Genomic DNA, 13,030 nt, shown 5'->3' on the forward strand with positions numbered 1-13,030 from the left:
AACTGCAGAGAATAGGTAAATGAAGAAACTCATTATCTCAGAGGTAGAAGGGACCTTACAGACAAGCACATGGGGTCCCAACTCAATGCCTGCCTCAGGGCTCATAGTCAAAGCAAAGCAGTGACACGGGAATAAAGCACAATCTGAGAGAGTAGTGTGTATCACACAGGGACCATGTGTGCTCCAATTCATTGTCAGCAAGTGAAATGAGGTGTCTAGGATAAGTAAACAAGCTCCTGAAAACTGCCCCATCCACACAGTGATAACTAGAAACTGTATCTAAATTTTTAACATGGTTTTCTTCTAAATACAGATACTTTCCCAATTAAGTTCTTTGAGATAGTTCTCCTAGACACTGTGCAATGCTGGTATCATGCACCATCTCAGTCCCTGAAGGGCTAAGCCAGCTCAGTTCTGATTTCTCCTGATACACAATAGAGGCCTAGTGACTTTGGCATCCGGTAGGGCTGTGATGATAAAATTGTAATACCTCAGACTTGAGGGTGAAAATCCACAAGTTAGTTACCAAATAAATGGCAAAACATGCCTGCATCCAGGTTCAGCACAGCAGTGGAAGACAATCTTATGCTGGTAAGTCTCACCTAGAACAAGCTGAAAATCACCAAAACAAAAATTCTTGGAAGGTGTTAACAAACCATGCAAAGCATCATAAAAGCTGTTAGATGGCCTAACTAAAGAATAATACTGAATTTCAGGTGCTTTTAGGTGCCAGACTTAAAAAAGGTTTCTGTGTCACATTTACTTCACAATTACAATAGACTACATTTTTATTTTCTCAGTGCTAGAATGTATGCACACGTCTTTTCGTTGGAATACCTACCACTCCCTTGGCACTTACTGACTGGCCTGCCTGTGTGTATGTTCTAAGCATACTTGGAAGTACTACCCTGAACACAACTGGCAACATCATTCACTGCCTGTATTAGAGAAAAAAAAAAAATTTAAAGGAGTCTATTATCTACTTCCTGGAGTCAAAAGGAGACAGTTAAGCCAGATTCACTGAACAATAAATAGAGATTATCACTTACCAACAGTTCTTTCATGAAATACATGACATTTTTATTTGTTATTAAAACAGCAAGCCCTATTCTCTTACAGCTGAATTTATGTTAAGAAAAGGCTGAATTTAGTGATGAGCTCTGCGGTACACTTGAGTTTCCTACTGCAAGTCAGTCATGTGCTCTGCTCCCTTCTCAACCTTACTTGGGTGCCTGACCAGGGTCTTCCATTATCCAGGAATCCTAAGGTCCTATACCAGAAGCTTCTAAAGGTTGTGTGCTATTGGAGTACCTGGTAAGCTTCAAACTAGGGTACTCGGACAGACCTCTGGTCTAAACGCTTAAGTGAGGCTTCGGTTTTTATCTAGTCTATATGTTAATGAGCAAACCCTGGAGACCAACAGGGTGTCCGGAGCACATGGTGCTAACATTTCAGTGAGTTGATACAACAGACATCTATAATGAAGGGAAAAGCTATTTTCCCAACCCCCTGCTTCTCATAGGTATCCATATCTTTAGATTTCAATAGATATGATCAATGACTGTAGCAAATTCTTAAGACCAAATCACTTTTTACCCTTCAGTGACTGTTGATTTACAAATTAACACAGTTCATGTTTCAAGTTTTCAAACTCATTTTTACCAAAAAGCCCAATTTTCCTTGTATGAGTTGACTATTCATTAGTACTCTGATAGAAGATACCTATCTGTTTCACCATAAATTTACTATACCATCTTTTAAAATCAATTAAACAACCTTGAGAGTTAAAAATTTTGAATGTTTCATTTTTTTAACATTAAAATATAAAGAAAAAAGGGGGTGGGGCTAGGAGCTAAGCTAAATTGGAAAAGTGCCTCCCAAGCAAGCACAATGGCCAGAGCCAGATCCCAGAACCCATGTATAGATGCTGGGTATGGTGGTACAAATTAGCAAGCCCAGCACCAGGAGGCAGACAGGAGGGTCCCCAGGGCTCACAGCCAGCCAGTCAACTGAACTTGTGAGCTCTAGGCCAATGAGAGGGCCTGTCTCAGAGGAAACAGGTTGGTGGCGAGGGTCAACGCTGGTCTCTACGTGCACATACATGTGCACGGCCACCCACACAGAAACATGCTAAAAAAGAATCTTGGTCCTGCAAAAAACCAACAAGGTAAACTTGAGGGAATGAGATTTAATTCACAGACTTTTGATGTTGGGAAAAGAGAAAGCCTGTATCACAGAGAAAGCCAACCACCCCCAAGAATATTTGGTATAAATGAATGGCTTTTCTTGAGAGATTTTAAGCTTCTTTGTCAAATAGGTGTATGTTAAACAAAAAATAATTCTTGTAAGTACATGTTCTCCATGATCTTCATCTAAAGTACTGACCAGAGTAATTGTGTAGTCAGATTCCTTAAAATATAGCACTAAACTTATAAGAAAATGGTAAATGGCTCTCACCAAAAATATCAGAGGTATCAACTTCAGTAAACTCCTAGGATCCTTTTATATTTTTCAGAGCTCTGGGGAGATGATCAAGTATCAATTCTATTAAAAACAAAAACGGCACTACCAGGAACAGGTTGGAGTTTGGAAGTGAAAACTAGAATGTTTAGGAAAGTGAGTTTTCTTACAGCTTGGTAAAGGATAGGCACTCCTTTTACACTCTGCCTTATATGACATCATTTTCAGGCTATGCCCCACAGGACTTTATGGATTTGTTTTAGACAAAGTCTCTCTATGCAGTCCAGCCTGACCTCAAACTCATACTCCTCCTGTTTCTATCTCCAGAATGCTGGATTATGGGTATGTCCATAGGAATAGAGACCGTGATAAAGGGCTTCAACTTTCATGGCCACATGAAGAAACTACAGGTCCTACGCTTACCTTCATAGGCCCTGTGACGAACAGCACTGAAAAGATGAACAGAACTTATGAGGCAGGGATTTTAGCCAGGCAAACTGAAAAGCTTAGCATCTGCTGCTTAATTCATTCTTGAAAGAGAAGTGACTAATGTCACAGGAATGTGAGTTAGGACAAAAAAAGAAAAAAAAAAAAAAATCAGCTGGTGTTTTCACAACAGTGGGCTATGTAATGGCTACAAATGCAAACTAATGCCAGGAAGATGTAGTCCACAAAGATGGAGGACAGCTTGGGATAGAGGCTGGGGTCTGTTAAGGGGGGGAAAAAATTACACACACACACACACACATATATATATGTATACACACACACACACACACACACACACACACACACACACAAGATTGTTGTACTTCTAATGAAGAAATTACAGTTTCAAACTGGAACTCAGGAATGATACTTTATAATAGATAAAAACGCTGAGGCTTATACACATTCAGCCAATTTAAAGAGATCAACGTGATGTAGAAATCACTACATGGTATAGACTATACTTTTAATTACTTGGCAATATCCTTTAATGTGAAAATTATAAAAACAAATATGAACTGTGTAAGAGGTGAAATATATGATCACACTATAGAACAAAAAATAGATTGAAACATTTTTTCACTGTCTTGACTATAAAAACACTGTCAAGGTGTGCTGAGAAACTATGAGATATAAGGAACACACAGCACTTACTTCAAAATAAAAGGCAGACAGAGTGTTACATATTCCCTTTATGTTATTTACTATTCCTGACTTTGATGTGTAAACTGTAAACAGTGAAGCCCCTGGCTTCATTAGGTGCTAATTTTACACCCAGTATCACTTCGCTGGAATTTCAGAAGATCATCTAGGTGTCACAAACAAGAAATATGTATATACTGAAATTTTATTTCAATCGCACAAATGAAGTTAGCGTGTAGGAAATTTAAATGAAACAGTTATGGTAAAAACAGCAGAGACCTGAAAAGCCTAAATAGGAAACACACCTGCGGCATGAGGATTCGACATTCACTAGTGTTTCATCTTTAGTTATGCTTGTAAATTTTTAAACGAACTTTGAGATCATGACAACTATTCTTTAGAGACTTCAGCACCAGCACTAAGGTTTGTACATTCAGTTTGTTTGCTATTGACTTGCTAGCCATTCACAGAGTGTGTTGTACAGGGTTGTCGCAGGTCAGATCACAGTGTTGAGGAGAGCAGTACCTTCCTGTAGTTAGAAAGGGTCCCTAAACTGTACTCAGCCAAAGACATTCAACACACAAAAGAGCCCATCATCATCACATAGTTCCAAGGAACGGTTGTGGGAAAACAACCTAAGCTTCCGTTTCCCATTTTAATCACTGAAATCTCTAATAATGTCAAGACTGTCAGGTGTGACAATGAACGCATAGTCCAATTAAGCGTCTAGGAAGGAACACATTTAGCCATGTGGATAATGCAATATTATGGAGGATTGGAGGATATAGCATGAGGCATGAGTCAACACTGGTTCTTTTTTTTTTTTTTTTTTTTTTTTTTTTTTATCATTTTACACAGACATTGTGTTAAATATTAGACCAAGGCACAAAACGTTTAGTGCATAAACCAGTTTCTTTTAGGACTTAGCATTTGACTTTAGTATTCTTCTGTCTCACTTTGGACCACTTATACCCAGTACTCTACCTACTTATAGATATTTAACTTCAGTAACAAAATCAAAAGTGACTTTTGATCAGATCTGTAAGGGATGTACACACATTATCAAAGTAGCTGCATAATCAAAAGTTCAACAATAAAATGAAATGCCTATTTCTTTTAGAGAATAGCTTAGAAGCTTGCTGCATCTTTAATGCCTTTATTACTGCATGACAATGAACAATGGATAAAAAAGAGCTGTATATTTGAACTATGATAGCTCATCCCTCAGTTTAATCTAAAAATGAAGTTTCTACAGAAACAAACTCTTAACAAGGAAAAAAAAAATCCTCATTCGACTTCTCTGTAGTGTAATGACTGCAAATTACAGTGTTTAGAAAACTACGCTGCCATCAAGCTTTGTTTTACACATAAGATATATGAAATCTAAAAAGGAAACGAAAATGGATTTATTTCTTCCTTTTTTTTTTTTCAGTAAAAGTTTTGATAACTAAGGATTCCAAAGCAAGTATGGCACATTAATAACTCAAGCGTAAATCATGATGGAGAGCCTGGAGAATTTTTGATTTCCTAGATTTTCCAAAAAGCTAACATTAGAACAAATAGGTTTTCTCCCTTATTTTAATCTGGCCAATTGTAACATAAAGGGGTGGAACACAACCACCGCATGCACGCACGTGCGTGCACACACAGAAACACACCATCCACTCAGGGTCTAGCAGTATCAGACTCTTTCTACCACCCAAGTCTCACTTCAGTTTTATTAAAAGAAAACTGCAGAACTCCCCATTGGTGTCCCTTTAGCTGGTGATTCCATTCCTGTGACCCTAATTACTGCTATCAATGACATTTCTGGTATTTTAGCACAACAAAGGTCAAGAGCAGCTTCACAGTCAGGAGCATGTACCCAAACCCCTGCAGCACTGCAGGGACTGAGTGACAGTAACAGCCAAAATCAGTGATGAAACTTTCAAGTTCCACAGTGAGATGTGATTCATGTGAAGCTCAGAATCATGCTTCAGACTATTGAGATTGCTGGTTAAATACAAACAGCTGAAGACATGATGTAAGAGGTTAAGTACTTGTTTTGTTTAACATGTTTACCGATTAAAGTCACAAAATATTTCTCATTATAACTCATGCAGATAATTGAGGGAAAAAAAAGATAGTGCAGAATTAACATTAAATAAAAAATTATTCCTCCCCTTCCTCCCTCTTCCCTATATACTACAAAATATCTTCCCTGGGACTAGGCCTTGAAAAGGCCACTACATATTAGTGTGACATGCATTATTGTCTGTAATTAAAAAAAGCTAACTTTGTGGTGATTGTAATTACATTATAAAAATGTCTGCATGCATAAGTCTAAAAAAGGTTGAAAACCTACGGTAAATCTATAATAGAATGGTTTACATTTGACCACTGTTAGTTATGTAGAAGTCATAGATTTGGTAAAGCATTGTAACAATTTAGGAAGGCATCTAAATCTTTAAATTCCGGACGGATTCTGTTTTAAACTACAAAATTGCATGAAGGCTAACCCGAAAGACTTCCTATCATTCTAAAACTCCTCAAGGGGGACTAAACATTTTAGGACCTTTCTTATAAATGCCACCCTTTGAAAACACAGACAATTGCATCCATTCCGTATTTTATGATCTTAGCTATTCACGGAATATCAAATGACAGGAAGACAAACCTGAGAGAAACGTTTACAATGCAACAGCGGAACTTGCTAAATTCATCATCCATGCCCTCTGAAAACACCTCCTAAAGCCTTTCTCTTCTTTATTTTAGCAATGGGTTGTGGAAAACGTGCAGTTTCATCTAGACATGAAAATATTTCTTGCCTGGCGGGTTTAGTACTGGTAGGGAACTCAGACATAGTTCTTCATCCTGGGGTAAGGGTCAGGTCAAGAGCAGCACACCACCATCGGGAGGGAGCAGCTAATCGCCAGAGTCACTGTGTCTGAAGGCTTTCCGAGGTTGGTGCTTTTTGCCTCCTGACTGTGTATCCATTTTCTTCTTACAGCTTAAAAATCGTAGGGGGTTGTGAACAGTTGTTTGTAGGAATTTTTGTTTTCTCCAGATTCAAGTCTTGTCTCTCCTCAGTTTGCTTCTCTATGCAGTGTTTGACTTGCTCAACTCCTGCCTGATTGCTATAACAGGGAAGAAATGGTTTCCAGTGTCAATACAGGGGGAAAGATAAATGAATGATGTGTTCAAACTTGGTCATAGAAAGATATAAAATTTAATAAATCTTCATTTAACTGATCTTTAATACCACAAAGATTCTAATCACATGTGATTATATTTACTTCCTTCCTTCCCTTGTGTATATAAGACAAAGATTCTACTTTCTGTGGGCTCCAAAACAAGAAGTGTGTAGTGGAATGGGCGAGGAGAGGTGTCTTAGAGAAAAATCTGCCTTACTGGTCCCACCAAATACTACACTTGACACTTAGAAAACTTGCTTATCTTCATTTTTATGAATAACACACATCCTGAGAGGACAGCACCTTCCCAACAACCTAAACCAAGGCTAGCCCCTCAGAAGAGTGAGGGGAAGCTGGCATGCCGAGTACTCACCATCAATAAGCTCCTCCTTCAGCTTCGTTAGTTCCTTTCTCATTTCATCTAAAATGTCCTGAAGTATTGAGAGAAAGCACCAGGAAGCAAACAAACAGACAGATGAAAGGGCATCATGAAATATAGTTCTGTGTATGTGTGTGCATGACCAGAGGACAGTCTTGGGTAGTGGGTATTATTCTATAAGCACAGGTCGTCATCCATCTGTCCCAGTGTTCCTGCCCCCCTTTGTGAAACAGTTTCTTAGTGGCCCGGAACTCACCAACACACCTGGCTTGTTCAAGTGTCCAGGGATCAAACGCAAACCCTTGTGCTTACTCCATATGGAGCACCATCTCCCCAGGGATCAGCCACCATGTGGCTCCTGATTCCATACTTTCAATTCTATTTCTTAGAAGGCTAGCCTTACTAAACTGTCTAAATATTTCTTCCAAGCCCATTTCTGCTTCTTCTGGCCCAATAAGATAGGAAATGCAAAGACAAGAACTGACAGTTCTGTCATTCAGAAGTATAATTAAGACAGCTGTGGGATCTGACCCTTTAAGTAGACATCTAAGAGGTCATGTGCAGGTTAGTTTCAAGGAAGATATCACTGAACAATCAGCTCTTGACAGATTTGTCACTACATCTCGAGTATGGCAATTTCTTAGAACTCCCCACAACCGCCAAGTCCTACTTCAACTACCCAAGAGAGTGGGCACCAGCCACACAGAGCTCCTGAGCTCTTCAAAGGAAGTTAGTCTGAAAAGAGATGGGCTGTAAGTATAAACCATGTTCCAGATTTCAAACCTAACACTGAGAAAGTAATATGGAGGCTAACTCTTGCAGAGAACCCAGGTTTGGTTCCAATATGGCTGGCTGCTCACAACTGTTTGTAACTCTAGGTTTAGGGGAGCTGATGCACGTCTCCTCTGGTCTCTGAGAGAGGAAATAATCCATTACATGAAAAACTTAACAAAAACAATTCATTAAAATGTCAAAACATTGTACATTTTCAATATATTTAGATTGAATATTTTTATTTGTTCATTTTAAACAGATTTATTTCTTATCCTTTCCATGTCTTGAGTATTTTGCCTGCATGTGTAGTATATGTACCACATATGTGCCTGATGCCCAAACAGGCCAAAAGAGGGCATCAGATCCTCTGAAACTGTATGATTTTAAGAGAACATCTGGGTATTCAGAAGCAGACCTGGGCCTCACGCTCCTAACTAGTGAACCCTGTCTCCAGCATCACCAGCTCATTTTTCATGTGCCTACCATTTCACATGTGCATGTATGTGTATGTACACAGATACATGTCTGTGTTTAAATGATGCCCTGTGTCTCCAACAAGAATTGTAGATACAAAGTTAAAAGGACAATGGAAAAGAGCCACAATTTTCATAGGAGAAAAACAACAGCTATTTTTAGAAAGCATCAGTTCCTCTTAAATTATGTGTTATACTGTATACTTTAGGAAAATTTTAAATTATGTCTTAAAGTTCATTAAAGAAAAAGCTTTCATGTACAAATGAGGTTGATGACTACCAACTTGTTAAAATTCCTTTATTTTTGGACTAATCAATTTTCATAAACTGCTTCAAATAAAACTGCTGGAGTCAAAAGTTGGAGATTTATTTTTGACAAACCGCTTCTTAGAAATCCTAAGTATGCAAAGAATGTCCATTTCCCATATAATCTTGCCAAAATCAAATTTGTTCAAATTTGTTTGCTCTATTTTTGCCAGTATGGTAAGAGAAAGGTGGAAGGTCACTGTTACTGTAATTGCAAGCTTTGTCCTTACATCTAAGCTTTATATTACACTACCATGCTCCCTTCACTGCTGCTAGAACTTAAAGGAACTTCCTGAACCAGAAAGGAATCTAAATAGATGCTCAAAGGGATGAATACAGCCACTATAATTTGTCTAAAATATTTGTAACTGTGTGATCTTTTAGTGTACTCCCAGGATCCATGTGGAATGTATGTGTGCAAGGTTCCCTACCCCCTTTTAAAAGAGAAAGATGAAAGGAGGCTACACTTAGTACCCACCTGCTTCAGTCTGTCATAGTCGAGTCCTTCTGTCTGGACTCCATTGGCACTGGGCTGTGATGAAGGTGTAGATTTGGGTCTGTACAAAAGAAATTTCCAGAACAGATAAGTTATATTTTCAACATCTAATAAGTTTGTAAGTAACTGTAAATTTGCCACCCAGATGCCACATTTAAATTCATTTCCAAAACACATTTTGCTAAAGAGATAATTGTCAAAATTGTAGGACTAATTAGAACAGGAATCAGAAAATGTCTTTTGCTTTTCTCAATTTAATCATCTATTTTAAAAAGTATAAAGGGGTGACAATATGGAGAAGTCCCTATAAGAGAACAGGAGACGGCACTCCCTTGGACCATGGACATGACAAGGAGATCTGCTGAAATTCCAAGGCCTGCACAATGCAGTCGTGTTTGGTGCTTCTGAAATTTTATATTATGTATTAAATATCAAGCAAATGAATAAAGGGAAAGCTCTAGTATCTTCAATATTTTATTTTAACATAGGTCAGTTTATAAGTTCTGATCCTTTGGTTTTTAGTAAAAAATAATTTAGTAAGCCTAATTTCTTTGTCTATTTGCTTCGTTTTTAAGCATTTAAACAAAAATGCTGAAAAATGACTATTAGGTTAGAGGCATACTCCCATATCCGATTGGTGCTATCTTTTCACAAAGTCCATAAAATTACTTTGTTTTAAAAAAGAAGAAAACAAAAAATTAATAACTGGGAAATTCTAAGACAGAACCTGTTGATTACAACTGTACTTTCAAAAGTTTAGCTTTTATTAAAAATTTTAAACAGTAAAATAAGTGTTGTGGACTAGGCATATTTCAAACATAAGTTCCAACACAAAATACAACAGTCATGACTCCCTCTCCAATCCTGCAAATAAGAGAAACTCCTCATGGGGCACCTGGAGTTCAGTTATTCACATCTTCATTTTCTGGTTAAAACAGTAACCATTCTACAAACCATTAGTGAATCACAATTTTCAATTTTGCAGAGTACCAGTATTAGTAAATTATCTGAATGAAGACCCAACACATGTAATTTGTCATAAAGTTATATTTCATAATTCTTAAGATGTAACACTTCAAACCCAAAGGCATTGTTCATGGAAATGAAATACTTAATTTGCTTTAATATCAAAACATATTATTGCTTAAAAGCTTATTATGAAACAAACAAGCAAACAAAACAAAACAAAACAAACAAACAAACAAACAAAAAACCCTCAATTTTAACTTATTGGGTATCTGCTTAAACAGTGACTTCCAGAAACGTTGTTTAGTAAGTGCAGAGGATTTATGTGAAGAGCCACTTCTGCTCTCATGAAGACATCTTTCTTTGTTGAAGACCCTACTTAATTCTAAGACCCACAGCAAAACATTCAGTGTTCTGTGTAGTCAGGCATAGCAAATATTCTTGAGGGTTGACACACAGCATATATACCCAGGTTATTTATCTTTGCTTTCCAGAATTAAATAAATTATTACCTAATCTGCCTTTATCCCTTCCATTTAAGAAGGCCAAATAGTTGCTTTTTCTTGACATATATGTCTATTTCTGAAATTCCAACAAACAGGTACAATCTGCTACTAAGCTGAGAAATATGCTACACTATATAAACATATCTGTATTTGTTAAATAATTTAAAATGTTACTTAATAAACAACTGTGCAAACATGCAACTTAAAAAAAGTTTAATTCATGCTAACATGCAATCCTCTTCCACCACACACCACCACATACTACCATCACCACCATCACCACCACCACCACCACCACCACCACCACCACCACAAGAATTAACTCAAGGGGGGAACTTTTCATACTGAAGGAAAGGAGTAATCACCACTTTATTTTAAAGGAACATTAACCTCATACTAAGTATGGAAGTAGTAGGTGACTTAGAGGATTTTGTTTGTAGGCATTGCTTCTCTCTATGTTCTAACAAATTTTCCTAATAAACCTTTTGATCTGAACAATTAGCCTATTTCAAGTAAACAAAAAGGTTGGACTGTAACATGTAATATGGAAAAGTAACTGGTTGACAAAAATAATCTGCCAAATATTTTGATTGCCAATGGCATAAAAGTAATTTTAGCAAGTAAGAATGATCAGAGTCCAATTACAGAACTACTTACTGACATAGATATCCTCTCTATCCATTAATTATGTGTTCAGTAGACCGGAAGTACATTTAAAAAAATGCATGTATGTAACATGGATGTATTTCTTTTCTTTTGAAACAGGTTCTCAATCTTCCTAATGCTGTGACCCTTTAATACATACAGTTCCTCATGTTGCAGTGATCTTCAACCATAAAATTATTTTCACTGCTTCTTAATAACTGTAGTTTTGCTGTTATGAATCATAATGTAAATATATGACATGCAAGATATCTGATGTTTGACCCCATGAAAGGATTGTTTGACCCCACCCCCCACCCCCACCCAGAGGGATCGTGAACCACAGGAAGAGAAACCCTGCTCTATGTAGCCCCAGCTGGCCTCCAGAGACCCTCCTGCCTCTGCCTCCAGGGTACCAGGGTTAAAGGTGTGTGCCACTGTGCCTGGCATATATTGAAGTTTCCCCTTTTTTTATTTTTTTCCTTTTGTTTGTATTCAAGAAAGGGTTTCTCTGTGTAATAGCCCTAACTGTTCTTGAAGTTGCTTTGTATACAAGGCTGGCCTTGAACTCAGATACTCATCTGCCTCTGCCTCCCAAGTGCTGGGATTTAAAGGCATGCAATACCATGCCTGCGGCTATTAATGTATTTCATAATGTATTACATTAATGTATTAATGTAATAAAACAGAAGTATTCCAGTTCTTTGGTTATGCATTCTTTCATTTATCTGAGACAAGGTCTCACTATAGTTCAGGATACCCTTAATTCATAGCTCTTCAGTGTCCCGAGTGCCAAGATAACAGGGATATAATACCATGTTTCAATCAGGAAGGAAACTGATGATTGACACTGCCCATCCCTTTGGGAGGTGGTAGAGGGACCTGGCAGTGCACAGGACATGATAACTGAGCCTACTCCCAGATCTGTATGTTTAATATTCTGACGTTTGGGGCTTTTGTTTAAAAAAAAAAAAAAAAAAAATCTTAGGGTTCATCTAGAAACAATGTGCTCAAGATTGTTAGACACTCAATACAATGAGGGAACAGCTTTATCTACAGCTAAAAAACTGTCCTGTGTCCTAGCAAAAGCAGCACAGGAACCATGATTCCATTCTTTACAAGCCTTGAACAGAATCATGAAGAAAACAGCTTTAAAGGAAAATGCTAAAGTGACCAACACGGTAAGATGATCCGACTTTCCATTGTAGCACTTCTGATGTTTACCAGTTGTATTTATCTGAATCCAGCTATCAAGTGATAGCAGTTCAAACTACAGTTAAAACAAGAAACCTCAGTACTCCCACAGACTCCCTTGTGGTGATTACCAATCCAGGTAGAAAAAGCTCAGCCCTACCCTGGACATGTTATTGAAAAGTCTGAAATCACAAAGTCACAGCAGGATGATACCTGTGTAATGAATCATAGGACCTGTTGTCAAAAACAATCTGATTTTTCCTTGGAGAATCCCGTCTATGAAGGGGAAAAACCATTTAAAGGGTATACAGTAGAACTTCAAAAGATAATTCCCATGGCGCTATTGATTTATAGGCTTTTACTTATAGCAAGCAAAATAATAATAAAATGTGTTAATCATCCTTAAAATATTTATTTTTACAAAATTTAAGAGGGTGTGTTGATACCAATTTACATGATACAATGGCTGCTTTTGTAGGCTACTGACCAAGGATCAAAATATAAGCAAAGACATCCCTATTGAGTGAGTA

The 13,030-nt window shown here is 37.5% G+C and overlaps 1 protein-coding gene across 10 annotated transcripts in view; it reads right to left on the reverse strand.

The window, feature by feature from the left end:
- Nucleotides 1–3,780: 3,780 nt before the first annotated feature.
- Nucleotides 3,781–13,030, reverse strand: part of Enah (ENAH actin regulator) — a 104,780-nt gene continuing 95,530 nt past the window's right edge. For 8 of the 10 annotated variants that reach the window (XM_051186466.1, XM_051186462.1, XM_051186464.1 and 5 more), the window contains 3 exons: nucleotides 9,175–9,253; nucleotides 7,138–7,195; nucleotides 3,781–6,707 (listed from right to left, as the gene is read on the reverse strand). In XM_051186466.1, the coding sequence (XP_051042423.1) occupies nucleotides 6,670–6,707; nucleotides 7,138–7,195; nucleotides 9,175–9,253 (175 nt within the window). In that variant the 3' untranslated portion in view covers nucleotides 3,781–6,669. Of the gene's footprint in view, nucleotides 6,708–7,137; nucleotides 7,196–9,174; nucleotides 9,254–12,713; nucleotides 12,777–13,030 lie in introns of all 10 variants that reach the window. The other 2 variants (XM_051186467.1, XM_051186468.1) reach the window with 1 other exon arrangement.

The sequence above is a fragment of the Phodopus roborovskii genome, unplaced genomic scaffold (assembly GCF_943737965.1).
Source record: "Phodopus roborovskii unplaced genomic scaffold, PHOROB, whole genome shotgun sequence".
NCBI lineage: Eukaryota > Metazoa > Chordata > Mammalia > Rodentia > Cricetidae > Phodopus > Phodopus roborovskii.